Genomic DNA, 18,922 nt, shown 5'->3' with positions numbered 1-18,922 from the left:
CTACTATGGCCAGCCTAAGGCTGCCCTCTAGCTCAGGGATAAAGTAGATTGTCGCTTCCCGTCGCAATTATCGAGGACAATATTTGGTTAGACGTCACGAACACTCTAGCAGCAGCTGAAAGCCACGGAATTGTTCTTTTTCTGGCTTCGACTATTCAACATTTTGGGAGTGATGCTAACATGTGTGGAAGACCGGAGGCCAAGTGTTTGCGTGCTTATCGGCTATGCAGCTGCGATCGTCTACTTGGGTTGTAGTAGCAGTTAGTTTCAGGTCGTTGTTTAAAAAAAAAAATAACTTCAGGTCACTGTTTCTTGTTCGAGTTGTTTTGGAGGATGGATGCCGTTTGTACTTAGATTTTTGTATGGGTTTTTTCCCTTTACTGTTTTTCTCCGGGGACCCCTTTACTTTCTATCTATACACATACAACCCTCCTGTATGATTCTAGAAATGAATAAAAATAAATAACATATAAGTACAAACCCATATATATAAGTAACCTTTTCCTTATTGATTTAGTAAAAGAGAATATATGTGCACATGGATGTCGGCGATCTCACCTCCGGTCGCCAGGGCGCTTCCTTCAGCCGCCTTCCTCCGGCGGCTTCCCTCCGCCAACAATCTCAGTCGTCGTTGGTAGGGGGAGGGAGGTCGCCGGATCCATGCGTGTGGATCGTTTACGCATCAGTAGCTTAGTGTTTTGGGCTATTCATCGTCTTGCCTTTGGCGGTGGTGATGGCGGTGCCGACTAAAAAGATCTGTAGACCCTTCTCCCACGAGACGATCCACGTTGGGGTTGGATTTGGAAACCAATCTATTCAAATAAGGATGGTGTGCGGTGGCAGCGACATCCTCTTGGTGGACCTGTGTCTTCGGGCTCGGCCGCTGCAACAGTGTTTGCTCCAACGACGGCGCGGAGCTTGCGAGTTAGTCGAGGAGCGGATGCAGATTGTGTTTTGCATCCGCGGCATCTAGAAGATGGTGGATCGTGTGATGGTTTTCTGGTTCATGGCAGGCATGTATGGGTTTCTCCTCCGATGTTTTACTCGTTTGGGGTGCGAGATCTGGAGTTCGATGGCGTGTCCGAGGTGTTGCCCGGTCTGAGTTGTTCAACGGCAATGGCTTCACCTTTATTGGTGAGCCACCTTGGAGTTCCGCAAAGCGGCATATCAGCGATGGAGCCGCGTTGACCTCGGGTGTGGAGGTGATTTGTCATCTTCTTTCTTTGGTGGCTGTTTTGGTGGTGCCGAAGGCAAGTAATGAACGTTGGTGACAAGCTCAGAAGATTCTTTGGTCTTGTTTGTAGTTTTACGTCTTGACTGGTGTTTCTGTGTGCAAAGACTAGCATTCTAGTGTCTTTTCAGATTTCTCAGGTCGGTATGTATGTGGACTGTACTATGATCTTTATAATATAACTGAGACACGTATTACCATGAAAAAAGTTAGAGTTTCCTTCTTTTTTTTAAGTATATCCACAGCTTGAACATACAATTCCAACTTTTTTTCTAGACGCTCGTCGATCATTAAGGCTGTGTCTTGAAAAGTTGATGTGGAAAAGCTAGAGGCCATTTGGTAAAACAGCCATGAAACTGTGGATTTGGCTGTGTATTGTCTATACTACTCATGGGTTCTCAGTGAGTATGTTTATATTGTAATTGAACGTAAAGAAGTGATATGTACATTTGTAGGTAACTGAGCCATCATTTTCCAAAGAAAAATTATAACAAATCTAGACAATTCATAGCCAACACATAGCAATGCAAGTTGCAGCATTGCAGATTCCAGGTATAGCGACCTAGCCTTCCTTTCCTTTCCTACTTATATCACACCTACGGAGGTCCATGGAAATTATCAATCGAGTAGCCGCCACACATGGAGTTAGAGCCACTCCGCCAAGACGGCCACGCTCTGTCCGTGTGTCGGCAGAGATGGAATGTGCTGATAGTTCCACGGCGGAGGAGCCGGAGCCCATGAGCCCTACCGGAAGAATCTTGGAGGAGATGGGTGTCTGCATCATCGTTGTGATGGGGCTCGGCACGCCGTTTAACCTACCCGTCTTCCGCGCCGGCATCGAAACAGAACTGGTCACCCGATTCCCGCGCTTCCGCAGCGTTCAAGTAACTACAAGAACTTGCGTATAATCTGTTCCATTCTTGTACATGTATCTGAAATAATTTACCATCTGCTTCTATATATATCATAATCATCTGCCGATAATATTGCATGTAAAAGGTAATGGATGGATCCAAGGATGGCAAACCAGGATGGGTGCAAACAAAGGTTAACATGGACGACCACATCGTCGTTCCTGTGCTTGATCCTGTTGCAGTGGTTTCTGACCCGGAAAAGACCGTGGAGGACTATGTGGCGTCACTGTCCACGCTTCCAATGGACAGGTGTCGCCCGCTTTGGGAGTTCCACTTCCTCGACTTCCCAACCTCTGAGGCGACCTCCACGGCCGTGCTCCGGCTACACCACTCCATCGGCGACGCCATGTCAATCATGACACTCTTCATGGCGTCATCATACAGCACAGCTGACCCAGCGAGGCTTCCGGCCATGCCCCCGCCGCCCAAGCGCACTGGCGCCATCTACCAACGGCAGCCACGACCTGCGCTGTCTTCGTTTGGCGATTATCTGGCGTGGGTATGGTCCTATTTTGTGCTGGTGTGGCACACGCTAGTGGACATCATGTTGCTTGCTGCCACCGTACTGTTCTTGAGTGACACACGCACGCTGTTCACACGTGCGGACAACGGCGAGTCTCACCGCCGCAGATTTTTTGTCGAAAGAGACCCTGCCCACTGGAATTGACAAAAGAGACCCATTGCGGACGAAATTGACAAAAGAGACCCCCTCACTAGTGGCGGCAGGCGCGGCAGGCGACACGTGTCACCTGCTGCCACGCCGTGAGGCGGCGGGCCCGACCGCCACAACAGGAGGCGGCAGCCCGGTGAATAACGGTGCGTGCACAGGGCAACAAAGGCCAGCGTGCCGCGACGGAACGGGCCGCGCCAGGCGGGCCCTGCCGCCACCGGGTGAGGCGGCCGCCGCTGCCACTGTCGCTACTCGGCCGACAAGGCCTGCTGCGCGCGGGCCCAGCAGGTGGGCCACGCCGCCACTAGCTGAGGCGGCACATCCTGTGCTGCTGCACGCGCGACAGTGCGCAGACGGTGCTGATTTCGAGGCGCGGCGCTGATTTCGAGGCGCGAGCTTGATGGCTGTGACTCCGACGCGCGGGAATATGGACGCTTTTGGTTCTTTCGCCTGGGAATCAATCCTGCCTTTGCTTCTTTTGCCTCAGCGGATGCGATGGCACTGGAAATCCAAGGCTACGGGAAACTGTTGTGCCGACACTACAGGGATCGTAAATATCCCCGCTTAATTTTCTCGCCATCATTTATCGTCTGAGCTTATAAAGGGAGACACCGAGGCTCTCGTCCACCCATCCTCGAAATCGGCAGTGCGCAAAGTGTGTAACACATTTTTCAGTCGGTATGAGTTTCCCTTGCTCGGATCAAAGCATTAGGCCGAGGAAAATGAAGAATGCAAGTTTGCCTCCGGGGGTGGCAGTCCTGCGGTGTTGGTGTGGCGATCTTTGCAAGGTGAAGGAGGTGACGGATTTTTCAGATTGGTTGGGCATGAAGTTTTTCATGTGCGCCAATTATGAGGAAGATCCTGCCGTAGCTATTTCAGAGTACGACAAGCCTCCGGTATGCTTTAACCATCACGAATAGATATTGTTGGTATTTTCATTGATTCTTTAGTAACATTCTTGTTTCTTGTTGTAGTCTCCTCCGCCTCTGTGCATGTACTATCATTGGATTGACACGGAGAAGCCGGCTTGGGCAGTGACTGAGATTCGTGAAAGAAGTCGTCGTGCGTGGAATAGTTTATTTGCGGAAGAGCGACACGAGAAGGCGGAAGCTGAGGAGAAAGCAGAGCAAGAGAGAGAGTTAAAAGAATACTATGCGGAGCAACACCGTTTTTTTGAGGAAATGGGAAAGAAAAACAGGGAAGAGGCTCGTCGCATGGAGGAGCAGGAACGACAGCGAAAGGAGGCTCGTGAGGCGGAGAGGCAGAGAAAGAAAGAAAAGGCTCGTCAGGCCAAGGCAGCAGAAGAAGCTGGCGATGGAAAAGGAAAATATCCACGTTGGACTCAGTAGATTCCTGTGGTAGTATTTTAAATTTTGCAATCATTTGTATCTTTATTTCTGCAGTTTAATGTAGCTTCATTTCAGTAGTTAAATGTAGCTTTATTTAAATTCTACGATGTATCTTATTTTCAGTTGTACCTTGTCGTGTTGTATCTTATTTTCAGTTGTACCTTGTCGTGATGGAAAAAATATATAGTTTTAGACTAAAGTAGTGGCATTTTCTTTCCCTCCACTAATTATCGAGCATCGTGCAACAACTATAAAATGAAATTAAGATAGAACATAATGCCTTACAATAAGAGAGTACAAACTAATAATGCAAGTACATCTGAATTAAACGGTACAACTGGAATACAGCTTAAAAACTACATGAAGGCATCATCGTCATCCTCCGTCGATGCAGAACTCTTGCCCTTCGAGGATGCAGAACTCTTACCCTTGGACGATGAAGAACTCTTGCCCTTCGAGGATGCAGTACTCTTGCCCTTGGACGATGCAGAACTCTTGCCCTTTGACGATGCAGAACCCGGAAGCGGCGGCATGAAGATATCATCTTCGTCCTCGCTCTCCTCAGTCCATAAAAATGGATGGTTTTCTGCAGTCCTTCTAAAAGTTTCACTCTTCGGCTCCACAACCTTCTTCCACCTTGCATCCAACCTAAGAAGTTCTTTACGTACCTCCTCATAGGTCCTTTCAGGCCACCCAGACCTACGTAATTGGTGAGCCAACTCATTCATTATGGTGTCACTACCGGTGAGATCGTCCCATGGAACTATCCTATTGTCCATCCTGAAATCGGTAGCTAGCCTCAGAAGAGTGCTACTCATCCCAGGGTGAAAACTACGATCGAAAGGATAATGGGACATCTCGACTACACTACACTCGAATGCTTATCCACCTCCGTCTGAAGGGGGTTTTATAGGTAAAGAGGAGAAAATGGCGGGAAAGAACGACTGCGGTATGGAGGGAAAGGGTTGGCGGGAATATATGGCGGGAAACGGGTGGCAGGAAGATATGGCGGGAAGGGGTTGGCGGGAAACGGATGGCGGAACATATGGAGGGAAAGCGTTTGCGGGAAAATATGGAGGGAAAAGCGTTGCTTGAAAATATATATTTTTCAATGTCTAAGACGGGCAATGGTTGCACAGTATTCATCAGCCAAATTTTTTTAAAAAAATCATTTCGGCCTAACATAAGCAAAAGAGTGGAGCGGGATAGTATGGCGGGAGATATAGGCGGGAAAATTGTTCCTGACTGGTGCATTTTTATTTTAGCATACATAGATGTTCAAATTGAAAAGTCTGATACACACATATGTAGATACAATGGGTCGCGCACGTGCATAGATGAATCACCCTACTTTACGACGACCACCTGGCCTTTCCTTACGACCGGAAGGCGACAAGCGATTAGGTGGCCGGGGCACACGAAGACCGCGGCCGTACTCCAATTCGGCTTCATGTGTCTGCGAGTCCTGCGTAGGTGGTGGAGTCGCGAATCCTTGTTGCGAATCTGAAGCGTAATTGTAGGCGTATGGTTGTGACTCCGGGGGGATAAAAGATGGGCCAATAACGTCCCCTCCGAAGAACTCTGTAACTAATGATGTAACCGTGTCGCCAAGATCATGTGATGCTCCCCGGAGCCTGTGTTGACACCATGATCATGTGATGCTCCCCGGAAGCCTGTGTTGACGCCGCGTTGGGTGTTCTCATCGTCCCAATTAACATCAGGTGTGTCCTGCACATAGAAACATTTTAAACAAACTGTTAGAGGATAATATATGATATCATTGTAAATGCATTGAAATGTAAACATGACTACCTGAGCATATCCCTCTCCTATACTGTCTGGCCATTGTACGTGGTGCTGGTTTAAATCTGGTACACGAGTCTCCTCGGGCATGGGGATCCCTCGCGTGGAGAGATACGGCTGAGATCCCTTACCTTGGGTGTATGCATCATATCCTGTGTACGCATATGGGTTAGGGGAAAGAAACTGCTCGGGCATCGAATCCAAGCCCGTGCCATGGTCCTGAGATGTCTGCCCCTGACGAAGGTGCATCGAAGAAGAGCGATGCAGCGACAGAGATGAGTCATGTCGTGGTAATGTCGTTCTAATACTCGGACCCTCTCCCCATTGCTCATGGCTCGTACGCGCCTCGCTCGGTCTGGACGACGGTGCCGCACTCGGTCTGGCTGACCTCGCTACCGGCATGTATGCTCCAGTGGCAACGTCGTCGCCTCTACCGCATCTGAACTTCTTTGCCACGAATTGTTGCAAAGTTTCTGGAATGTCTTGCGATATGGGCCCTGGGCCAGCATGCTATCCGTAGCCATCTGCCCTACTTCGTTGACATTTTCAAGCTGAACAATATTTGGATGTTATTTAGTTCAAATGATTATGAAATGATGGACCTAAAAAAGTTACAAGTGATTACCAGGTGGTCACGATAGTAAGCTGCATGCAGCTTAACATGTCTCCGCGCCTGCTCCTCTTGTGTGAGATGTGTTGGTATAGTAGCTGGCTGACTGGCCAGGCTAGCACGTGTGTTCATGCAGTACCACTGCTTGTACGCTTGATCTGTACTTCCATCGTACGGTCTGCGAAATTAAATAATTACATAAACCGTTGTGATGAAAGCAAAGCATCTTCACGCATCGTATGATCATCGTAAAAAAATAATGTACATAAAATATACCTAAGTTGACGCACTATATCTGCTAGCGCTTCATTTTCCCACTTGTGTACCCATTCACTGTTCTCTTCCCTCCAATCGTATAAACTCCAACCCCTGCCCATATTTGTTAGCCTGCAAATTATGTAACAAAGTGTGAGTTTAGTAAATTAAAAATGACACTAACTATTTAGGGATGTCACATCTTACTTATGTGTTTCCTCGTCGATACATCTAGGAAAAGGTGGTGGAATTTCTTGATAGAGACCGAACTGTCTCATTACACGCTCTGGGTTGTAAGGTTCAACACACCACAGGAACAATAAGTTGCAGCGAGTCAGCCAGAATGCACTATCGGTCAATATGCCTGGTGTGAAGTGTCGAGCATCAAAGACCATTTTTAGCTGGTCCTGAGTCCACGGGTTCCATGTGACTTCTACCTCATCAAGTATCTCAAACTGCTGGTGGTACATAGGGTAACAATTTTTCGCAATATCTGGAGACCAACGTTTCCGTGCCTTTGTCCACCTGGTGGCCATAGTTGCGCTAGCACCCTCGCCAAAGTCGTATGGGTATATGGGTTGTACTATACGAGGTCGTCCTACAGGGAGGTATTCCCAGGACCACAACTGTAGAAACTCATAGGCGACACAAAGTAATGGAGCTTTTTGTGCAAAAGAGGTTTTTTGCGTGGCATCACACAAGCCTCTGTATGTATGAGATAGCATGGCAGAACCGAAGCTGTATTTTGGCTGCTCGGGTAAAGGTTCATCTACCATATTCTCTGCAATGTAGATGAGACCAGGGACAACAACGTCCCCATATGAATTTGGAAATAGATTCCCGAGGAGCCACAACCAATACGCAAACATATGTCTTTTTCTCGTCTCCTCATTGGCGAAGCTAGATAAATTAAGAAAGTTATCACGAAGCCAGACGAGTGGGATGCCCCGAGGGTTACCAGAACGTTGTGATTCTGGCATTTCCATCCCAAGACGGGCTGCTATATCTAATGCCCAAGATGGAGACACTCGTGGAGATACTACCGGCTCACCTCTAGTTGGTAGAGCAGTGATCATAGAAACATCTTTCAGTGTAGGTGCAAGCTCCCCAAAACAAAAGTGAAAGGTGTGGGTTTCAGGTCTCCACCGGTCAACGAGGGATGTCAAAAGGGATGGGTCCGAACGTACTTGGTCGTCGCATGATGTGAGCCTAGCAAAACCTTGTAGTCCATAAGCGTCAAGGTGAGCAAGGAAATGATTGTGTATTGGCCATGTTTTTTTTATGGTTCGAAGTCTGAAAGGCCGATAATCATGCTTAGTATTTGATTTCAAAAATAGGTGGCAACGGTGGCCGGCGTCATGGGGCCCCTGCAAAAGTACTGGCACTTCACCCATAACGTGCACACAAACATACAAATATAAATTACGAGGAAGACAGAAATACAAATGCAAATCAAAATTAACTTAAAAAATACAAAGAGATACGATTTGCATTAATTATCTGAAGTTAACATCAGGAGTACAATAATACAAAGAGAATCAATTTAAATTTAATATAAGTACACATAACGAGTAGAAATATAAATAGACATGGTGAGTACATATATATCAACATCATGCGTTGTTGTTGGCTCGATACGGGCAGTCTTTGCGTGAATGTCCAGGACACCTGCAAACGCGGCATCGCTTTGGTTCTCCCATCTGGCTATGGTCCATGTCATTGCGATGACGCCTAGACTGACGTCGTCCCTTTGCGGTTCTCATCAAGTCGGTGTTCGGAACCCATTTCGGCCCATCTGGCCACAACATTTTGTTGTTCATATCAATGCCCCAAGCCCAGAACTCACCGTTCCAAGTGTTGTACAGATTGTACATGTTGAAGTACGGCGATATGTATGGCTCGACGCTGATTTTTTGAACAGCAGCCGCCCGGAGCACATGACTGCAAGGGTAGCCCTCAAGCTTGGGCTTGTTACAAGTGCACTCACAGGAGGTTGAGCCAAGGGTGACAGCTTTCTTTTTTGATCCTCTGTGGTGACCCTTAACGTACTTGGCTCGCATATTGACCTCCCACTTATTTCTAAGTGCGTCCACTTTCCTGCAGCCATGACTTTGGGACTTCTTTGCTTTCTCATCCAGATGTCTTTGCATCTTCTCGGACCATGGATTGTTCAATTCAACTTGTGCTTTGGCGACGGTGACCCTGTCTGCAAAGTATGACAGGGTCCGGTTCCAAGTTTCTTCAATTAGGGCTGTGATAGGCAGTGCTCGCACCCCTTTAAGAACACCATTGTATACCTCTGACATGTTGCTGGTCATTATTCCATACCGAGCCCCGGTGTCGTGAGTCTGCGCCCACTTCTCCAAATGAGGGCAATTCTCGGTGATCCACTGGCTCAAATTTATGGCCGTCCTATGACCCCTCCGGTCTTCTCTCTGCGGCAAGGCCGCGCGGTCGATCTCACCATTGATACCTGCCCATATCGCATTCATTTTGGCTTCAGTTTCTTGCATGCACATCCTCTTGAATAACTTGAACCAATCCTTGTTTTTGAATTTGGAGTAAAAGTTTGCTGCCAAATGCCTCATGCACCTCCTTCCCTCTAGATTGGGCCATCCCAACTCTTCTTCCGATGCCTTAATTATTTCAAGAGCGCTTAATAATGTAGTGTTGCGATCAGAAATGATGCAAACACCTTTACGCTCTTTCATGACACCAATCTTCACGCAGCTCGGGAACCACAACCAGCTATCTTTGTTCTCGCTCTCGACCAATGCATATGCAATAGGAAGAAGCTGATTATTTGCATCCGCTGCAATCGCCACCAATAGTGTGCCCTTGTACTTTCCAGTGAGAAAGGTACCATCAACAGATAATACCGGGCGACAGTGCCTGAAGGCTTGTATAGTCTGGGCGAATGCCTAGAATAAGCGGTCCAGAATTAGCTTACCCGGGTTCATTGGGTTTGGACATTCTCTCCGCCAAACTTGAGTCCCCCTATTAGCACTTGCTATTTGATGAAGCATTCTAGGGGCATAAGAATATGCCTCCTCATAGGTACCATACAAGTTCTTGAATATATTTTCCTTCGCACGCCTAGCCTTGCAGTAGCTAACAGGGAATCCAATTAGATCCTCTGCATCTTTTTGCAGCGCCCTAGCACTAATGTTAAGACTTCCCTGCACAATTGTTTCCATCGTCTGTGCCACAAATTTTGCTGTCACATTGCAGTGATCTGAAAGAGTCCCAGTTTGCTCACAGGTATGCTCCACTATTTTTGTGATATGCCATGACTGACATACCCCAGGCTTCAGTCTAGCGAGAACTCTTCCGCGGCAACCTTTCGCGGTGTGGATGCATATGACCTTCAACTCTTTTTTGTCAGACTGCTTCACTCTATGCTGGTGGTGGATGCCGATTGCATAGCTACCCATTGCCTGGTAAGCAGACTTCTTATCTGGGAAAACTTGCCCAACCTCCAGGCTTCCCGCTCCTAGGCCAGAAGCAGAGTGAAATTCGTTGGTGATGCTCATATCCTGTAAAAACCCAGGTTGCAGTGCCGCCGCGACCGCCCTCTGAGGAGGAACATCTTCTTCTCCGCTTGACTCCGAAGACGCAGAAGAATGATCATCATCATCTAGCGCCTCCGGCAATCCCTCCACGTGTTCGCTCATGTAAACGGCCGCCGACCAATATCCTGTATCATACACAGGCTGGCCGCCCGTCGGTTCCGATGGGCCGATGCTAGGGGCTGATGTGATGTCCAACTCGACCTCACCACCCCAGCTACTGCATCCGGCAACATCAGTGACTGAAATGAACTCCACATACACCATCGGCAACACCTAGTAACGATGACAACATTTACATATCTTACGACTAAAATAATAACCATATTTTCGTTATAAATATTCGGTTTGTTTTTAGAATCATTTGCTTAGACTTTAAGGGGTTGTTTGGTTAACGGGTATTTAAAGATCTATTTTTCTCAAACTTGTCTACGAGGGTAACAAACTAAAACTCTGTTTGCTTTTCTCTAACTACCCCAAAAATATCCTAAAATAGTTCTCGTAATATGCAAAAACTTAGCTTCTGGAAAAACGACTATTAGTAAAATATGGTTTTCTACATAATTTTCTTACAACAGGTTATGACAAAACTGAGGGTAAGTACTCGCTATCCAAACAACCACTAAACATAATATTACGATAATAACATTTAAATATCATATGAGTAAAATATCTAATTTCTTCCGGCATGATATAATGTTTTTCATATCATACGATAAAATTCATTTATTTACAAATAATAATTTTTGCAGCGGCATGACAGTACATCAATATAAAAAATATTAACAAAATTACGGCGTCATTTTATACCTTAGCTCCAATATGGATGTGCTTGCGAATGCAATTAAGAGTCCAAATAGTTCAAATAAAACTCGTCTACGAGCGTCACAAACTAAAACTCTCTTTTTTCTCTAACGACTATTAGTAAAAACTATTTTTCTTACAACAGGTTATGACAAAACCCATGGTAATTACTCGCTATCCAAACAACCAGTAAACATAATAGTACGATAATAACATTTTAATATCATATGAGTAAAACATTTAATTTCTTTCGGCTTTATATAATTTTTTTTCACATCATACGATAACAATCATTTATCTACAAATAATAATATTTGCAGCAGCATGCACATTATTCACAATAGTACATCAATACAAAAAATATTAACAAAATTACAGTGTCATTTTTCACCTTAGCTCCAATATGGATGTGCTTGCGAATGCAATTAAGCGTCAAAATAGTTCCAATAAATATCCGTCGCCAGTACTATATGAACCTCGTCAACCTATTATCACATTAACAACAATATTACACACGGATTTTTCTTCCTGCTAACAAAAGTATGAAAATAGCACTTCCATGTATGTGTTCATCACCTCAAAATGGGACAGCGAAAATGGAAACACAATTTCTTCAATCACGTCTTCTCCTCCTTGTTTGCTACTAAGATGAATTATTTTACCTAATTACATACATCATTAAGTACATTAGCACCTAATCTTAACATATAAAATTTAGATTATTGCGACATAACAAAGTAGACCTACGGTTTCCTAACTATAGACTTATTAATAAACATACCACATAAAATAACATACCACATGAAATAACATACCGCATGCAATAAACAATTACAGTACAATTTTTTCTTAATTACCGTATTAATATTTCTCGCATGTCAATACTAATGGACGCACCTAACATTGATGCAACATCTTCAACCTACTATTTCAAAAAATAGTTTAAATGCTACATCTCTCGTCTGAAATTATTTCTAACCTCTAAGCACTACCATCACATAGCTAATAACGAGCTAAAGGACGAACTAATTACCACCCTGCATGCATAAATAAATAAATGTATTGCAAAGCTCATACCTTGATCTTCAACTTCGTAGTACACTTTGCACGGCTATTCCTACTACAGAAACTCCAAATGACTCCTCCAAGTGCTGAAATAATGCCTAAAGCAACATAGAATACACACTTAGGAACTAATCAAATAGAATAGAAACATCATGCATGCGAATGAAACCAACAAAAATGGATAGATCTTACCTTAATCTATCTTTTCTTCAACTTCATCATCCTCAAAATCCAACTCTAAATCGCCGTAAATCACGAGTGAAAGTGCTTATTGAGCTTTCTTTTCTCTCTGTACTTAGAGACTTAGAGAGCAAAGGAGAGGAACGAGGTTACAGAGTGCTTGCGCACGGAGCTGAAGCATGGCATATAAAAGGGAGAGGATCCCTGTAGTGTCGGCAGCCTCGGATTCCCGCGCGTGAAAATCAACATCATCAGCAATAGCATGCAAGGAGCAAAAGCAAAGCAACAAGCTAGAGTGATTCCCGCCCGTGAAATTCGTCGTTTGCCGCGCGTCGGAATCAGCAAAAGCAACAACAATCAACGAGCCAGAGTGATTCCCGCCCCGCCAGTTTTCGCGCGTGCGAATCAGTGCCAGGAAGACGCCGCCAGCAGCAGTGGCGGCGGGGCCCGCACCTCGCCTTCCGTGCACAGTTAGCGTGCACCAGCTGCTGTCGGCAGGGGTGGCCGCCTCAGCCAGTGGCGGCGAGGCCCACTGGCGGGGCCCGCACGCAGCAGGGCCTGTCGGCCAGGCAGCGACCGCGGCAGGGCTGGCCGCCTCGCTCGGTGGCGGCTGGGCCCACCTGGGCCGCCCCGTTCCGTCGCGGCGCGACGCACAGTGGGGATTCCGTTCGGCTGGGGTGACCGCCTCCTTCGGTGGCGGCTGGGCCCGCCGCCTCCTGGCGTGGCGGCAGGTGCCACGTGTCGCCTGCCGCGCCTGCCGCCACTGCTGAGGGGGTCCTTTTTGTCAAAATGATCCAGAGGTAGTCTTTTTTGTCAATTCATCTCGGCAGGGGGTCCTTTTGGACAAAAAATCACCGCCGCAAGCGTTTCGTGCATCGGAGCATTAGCCTTGACGATGTCAAGCTCATCAAGACTATCATGAACTGTGTAAGTAAAGCCGATTAAATACTCCCTCTGTTTTACAATGTAGTGCTATCTAAGTGGAACAACGCTATAAATAAAATTAATAAAAACCGAGTTGGTATAAAAACCGCACATATGTACACTAATGTGCACCCTCCGCTGAATGACTTAACCCGCTATTTAAAACTTTGTTATGGATTAGGTTTAACTCTAGATTTGTTGTAAAAAAGGTTTAACTCTAGATTTTGTATAGATTTAACAAAGGAGTCGACGCGGAATGTTGGGTGTTATACGGATAATTACTTGACAAAATTCAAATGGTTATTAACATGGCAAATGACACAAAAAATATCTTAAATTATAAATTCTAATCAAAACAATTCACAACAGAAAATTATAATACTGAATTTTCCAAAAATAAATAAATATGTGGCCTGGCCTTACGATGCATAGGTTCAATTACTAGTTGTTTAATAGCATGACCTTGAACCCCTAATTAAGCTAACAGTGTGGATGACACTTCTTGATTTGACTCAATGAACATGTTTGTCTGTCCTTTTCGTTTTTGCAGACTCTCAATGACGTGTTAGTTGGTGTGACTTCAGCAGCTCTTTCACAATACTACTTTAGAAAGTCTGGTAAGTGGTATACCTAACAACGATTACAGATGTGGTTATGTGTAGACATGGATTTTTCACAAATTGCTCTATTCTCTTCAAATTAGGTCGCACTAACACTAAGAGAATCTATTTGCGATCATTTGTCCCTGTCAACATAAGGCCAATATCTAGTCGACAGGTAAGTATTTCATTTATTTCCGAATAGTTTTGTAAGAAATATTGAAGAAATTAAACACTGCAACATGACCTTTATATTTTGTTAAGAATATACAATTTCTTTAATTTTATTCTTACAAACAATGAACAGACATATGTTACAAAGGTAGAGACAGGGAATCAACTTAGCAGCCTCATCTGCCCATTTGATGTAGCCTTGTACAGTGATCCCCTTGAGTATGTTCGCAAGGCAAACAGATCTATGCACAGGAAAAAGAGTTCTTTAGAAGTGATGTTCACACAAGTGGTTGGTGAACTTTTGGTGAAGTACTTCGGTGTAAAGGTAGATATATTTCATGCTCCTTTTGTACTTTTACTATTCATATGTTTCTAAATACATTGCAACTTGCTAATGAAAGCAGATAGGAGCTTTTATCTTCCACCGGTTGGTCACACATACAACCATAGCCTTATCAAATGTCATTGGACCAGCTAAACATATAACATTATGTGGGCACCCAATTGCCTTCATGGCGACTAGCATCTACGGGCAACCACAAGTATGTCACTTATGTTCTTACATTCAAAATATAACCATCCTTAGGTTGCTTATAAAAATAATGAAACGTCCTCATACCATGTGGTGTTTGCCAACACAACTCATCCACTACATAATCAATAGATCAGTACATATCTCTCCCATATATTAAATTTGTCAATGTCCTTCATTGGTATAAATCGTCGACATCCTAATAAGCCGAGTCAAATATATTGCCATTTCAATAGGTTACTATTTTGGCCTCTATTGGTGCTGCCAACTTTTGGCTACAAGTCAGAATGTTGTCAAAATTTGTTGTTGCCTTTGGTTGTTATTGATGCATGGGCCCCTCGAAGTCTATGTGCCTTCACACTATTTATAACATGTATATATAAATACCAAGGGAATATCCAACTTGGACGCCCATTTCTCCCTTATATGTCCAGATCGGATGGTCCACACAGTTTTAGGCCTCCAATGCGCCCGCCCATTTTTCGGTGGACCAATCAGACGTTCTAAATCTTATAGTTTGGCCGCAAATCAAGGGGATCTCAAGGAGAGTTGGCACGCGTGCCATGTTAGACTCTAACAGTTCGGGCCCACTCAAAACCTTGCCCGTCTCATTGCTCCTCCTATCCGCCGTTGCTACTCGGTCGACAAGCTCGCCGCCCTAGCAACCTACTCTAGCTATTAAAGTCAGCCTGCACACCCCCAGACACTAGCCTCACCCATTTCTTCTTCACACCCATCCGTGACGCAGCAGCACTCCACGCCTCTCCATGTCCTCCCATCTCTGTTGCGCAAGCTCAATTGGTCGTACCTCCCCCGGCAACAGACAAAAAACTTGCTCTCCGCTCCAGATGGGCTTCCATGTCGTCGCCGTGCAGTGTAGGTCACCATCTCCAAGGTAAAAGAGTAGCGCAACGCTCGTATGGCGGCCAAAGAAAAGGAGGAGGAGCTCACAGCTCTTCCCTCCGTGTGGATCTATTCGGAGTCGCGCGCCACCCATGACACCACCTATGCAAAGGAGAACGAGGTGATCGGCGCCGTCAAGGCCCGAGCCAAGATCGCGGCATGCGGGATCTTCGTGACACCGCGTCTACCATATGTTTAGTGAACGGAGAATCAAATGTACATGTAGGGTTTACCTAATTATATTCCTTCGAAATTTCCATAGATGAGCATCATGTTACAAAATGAGCACCTTAAGAATTAAATTCATGGGAAATGGGATTGACCGTGTACTCTACAAAAAAGCTAAGTGGTTTTTGTCATACTATTTAAAAACGAGACTACATTTGCCCCCCGAGAAGGGTATTTCCATAAGGGCTTGTGATGGAAGAGTGGCAAAGTTGAGCACATAATTTTTTAGGGGTAATGATGAGAGTGGGTGCATATTAGGGGAGAAATGTAATTGACCCTTTAAAAACCACTTTATATATTATATTTAATCAATTTAGTATTTAATTGTCTGGATTTCTTGTGCAGGCTCTAACCATGCACTACCTAAATTATGGTAGTACTATAAGGATAATTATGGCAGTTGATGACGCGCAATTTCCAGATTGTCACCAGATTTTGGATGATTTTGCCGAGTCTATCAGGCTCATTAAGGATGTGGCGGCCCTAAGCAAATTAACAACAACGACAGAATGACTGCGTAATGGGCAGTTGAATATCTGCGTTATGTTAACGCCACACATGTATGCCACTAATAAAATCATTTGCTAGTTATGTACTAGTATTGTGTGTGTGTGCGTGTGTGTGTTAATATTTGAGTGTATTGTTTATGTCAATCACTATTGTGTTCAATCTTTTCCCCGAACTACATTATTGGTTATCACATTCAGGTTATCATGTATATATGTTCAAACATACTCCCTCTGTCAAATAATATAAGACGTTTTTTGATACTACGGAGAGAGTACATTATTTCTCAAGAGAAGTCAAAAGTTGGTCCTCCCAGGTCGAGCACCTAAGGGCCATTACCGATGACCTCAGTTGGCTAGCCTTAGAGCAACTCTAGCAGATCCCGCAAAAATTCGACCCGCAAAACGCGTTTGTGGTTTCACGAAGATCACGTTTGTAGGTCGAAAACATGCGCGGCCGATTAGATACCGTATCTAAACCTGCATAATTTGAAAAAACACTTTCGCGGGAGAAATTGCACAAACATAGTTCATCACATCACATACTACAGAGTTCATACATACTACATGATCAAAAAATTAAGCATAGATCATCCTACATGCTACGTTAACTAGTAGTAGAGGGGGTCGGATCTGACGACGGCGAGGTCGCGGCAAAATGGACGACGCCGTGGAGGCCGAGCGATGCTCAATCCTCCTTGTCAGAGCTGCACAGGTCGATGTACTTCGCCCCCTGCTCCGCGCGGATGCGGCGCCACTCCTCAACCTTCTCGTTGGCGGCGACGCTGGCGGCGACCGCCTGCCGCCACCCGAGGGCTTCGAGCTCCTCGACGTGGCGCCAGCGCTCCGCCTCCTCGCGCACACTCCGCTCGGCTATGGCGGCAGCAAGGGCGTCGAAGTCCGTGACATAGTCCTCGGGCCCGACGACTCCGCGGCGGCCGAGCGGAGCGGGCTCCTCCTTCACTGGGACGAAGGAAAACGGCGCCGGCTCCTCCGGCTCCTCTTCGTCCTCCGACCACTCCCTCTTCACGGGGAGAAAGCCCGCGCCGGAGGACGAGGAGGATCCGACGTAGGAAGATCTCGCGGAGGAGAAGGACGTGCGCCGACGGTCGTACTCCTCCGTCTCGCGGCGGTTGAAGCTCGCCGGCGGCGACATCCCGTGGTTGGTCCACCTCCAGGCGCCGCGCTTCCTCGCATCGTCCGCCCGGACACGCCGCTCGCGCTCCGGGTCCCTCTCACGGCCGGATCTGCTGCCGGAGCCACGTCCGGAGCTCCACATTCGGCCCCACATGGCGGCTGGAGGTGGGGCGGGTGGTCGCCGGTGGCGAGAAATGTGGAGAGGGGAAAGGGGAATCGGGTGGCTCGCGGCGAGGATGCATCACATATATATGTGACATCCGCAACCTCATATTTGGGTTTAGCATTTACCTGAAAAATGGAAACAGCAACTTTAGTCGCCATCTCCATATCTGGTTTACTTGTAAGCTTTACTGGGTTACGAACCTTTTGTTCGATTCAAAGGATTCGCAGAAGTGCAAGCACAGAAGCGGATGACAGGACCCACGGTCTTCGAGTCGTTCTTGATTGGGTAGCAAGCTCCAGTGGAATTTAACCGCCTTGTGGTTGGGACACCGCCTTCTTCTCTAGAATCACGCAAGTGCGGGGCATAGGGTTTGAACCCGCAAAATGGTCGCGGAACCGCAGTTATAGTGTTCGGGGCGTGCGGTTTGCGGGTTATGGCAAAAAAATTGCGGGCCGGGCGAGTATGCGGGCTCTATTCTGACCGGAAAATTGGACTGAGCCCACAAACTCGCCAGAATTTTTACAGGCCGAACGTCTTGCGGGGTCTGCTAGAGTTACTCTTAGCGTTACCACCCCGGGTTGCCCAGCCAAGATGGCACCATGTTCTCCAATTGCAGATACGGCCAGCAACGACCCGGCTCACGAGGTCTTCATGGAAGGGAGCATGTTGTAGTGTGTTCACCACTTGTGGCGTTCTAATGACCTCCTCCTTCTTGATACTGATATCCTTAACTCCTATGCAACATTAGTAAGTTCTCCCTCAGTGAAGATCCATTCTACTAATATTAGCAAAATAACTATTCTGATAACACCTCCGGACTGACACCTCCGGACTGCACGCTCAACGCGAGGGCACTGCACCTTCAGTAGGAAAGGTACTGCAATACAAAGACTAGTGAACTTCATGTCAGAAAAAATTGCAAGCAGTGTTTTTTGATACCTTTTTCGCTCTAGTTTTTTAACCGTTTGTCGGAACGACGCGTGTAATATACCGTTGAGAAGCTATGGATTAGACGCAACTTCGCCATGTTAAACACTTTTCGAGATTCATCATAGTTCAAGAGAAGCTTCAAAAACGGTGCGGCTCACGACGAATGACAGCGAGCGTTTATTGCCTTTTTTTTGAAACCGCTCGTCAGAATGAAGCAAGTGATACACCGTTGGAAAGATATCGTCGAGGCACATCTTTTTTATATCTATTAATTTTTTTAATTCATTACGGTTTAAGAGGAGTTATAAATTTACTAAATTATAGAATTCAATTTTTTTGAAATTTTTGCATTTTTTGGTAATGTTTTCGCTCC

The 18,922-nt window shown here is 46.0% G+C and overlaps 1 protein-coding gene and 1 long non-coding RNA gene across 2 annotated transcripts; one reads left to right on the top strand and one right to left on the bottom strand.

Moving 5' to 3' along the window:
- The first annotated feature begins 1,926 nt into the window (after positions 1 to 1,926).
- LOC119310042 (O-acyltransferase WSD1-like) lies at positions 1,927 to 16,323 on the top strand. Its single transcript, XM_037585903.1, has 9 exons — positions 1,927 to 2,115; positions 2,231 to 2,756; positions 3,491 to 3,495; positions 13,306 to 13,377; positions 13,925 to 13,991; positions 14,078 to 14,151; positions 14,281 to 14,472; positions 14,552 to 14,689; positions 16,156 to 16,323. Exons 1-9 carry the CDS (start codon positions 1,927 to 1,929, stop codon positions 16,321 to 16,323), a joined length of 1,431 nt encoding a protein of 476 aa, XP_037441800.1.
- Positions 5,810 to 6,959, bottom strand: LOC119306099. The gene is made up of 3 exons (XR_005148860.1): positions 6,854 to 6,959; positions 6,593 to 6,755; positions 5,810 to 5,892 (listed from the first exon to the last, which is right to left on the bottom strand). It is a non-coding gene; the product is annotated as an uncharacterized LOC119306099 (long non-coding RNA).
- Positions 16,324 to 18,922: the final 2,599 nt, after the last annotated feature.

This window comes from Triticum dicoccoides, chromosome 5B (assembly GCF_002162155.2).
Source record: "Triticum dicoccoides isolate Atlit2015 ecotype Zavitan chromosome 5B, WEW_v2.0, whole genome shotgun sequence".
NCBI lineage: Eukaryota > Viridiplantae > Streptophyta > Magnoliopsida > Poales > Poaceae > Triticum > Triticum dicoccoides.
Note: the sequence above shows the minus strand (reverse complement) of the source record. Positions and strands in the feature narration are given on the sequence as shown.

Coding starts and splice junctions, on each gene's coding strand:
- LOC119310042 (XM_037585903.1), top strand. CDS start 1,927: ATGGAATGTGCTGATAGTTCCACGGCGGAGGAGCCGGAGCCCATGAGC. Junction 13,992..14,077: donor ATACTACTTTAGAAAGTCTG/GTAAGTGGTATA, acceptor TCTTCAAATTAG/GTCGCACTAACACTAAGAGA. Junction 14,152..14,280: donor GGCCAATATCTAGTCGACAG/GTAAGTATTTCA, acceptor AACAATGAACAG/ACATATGTTACAAAGGTAGA.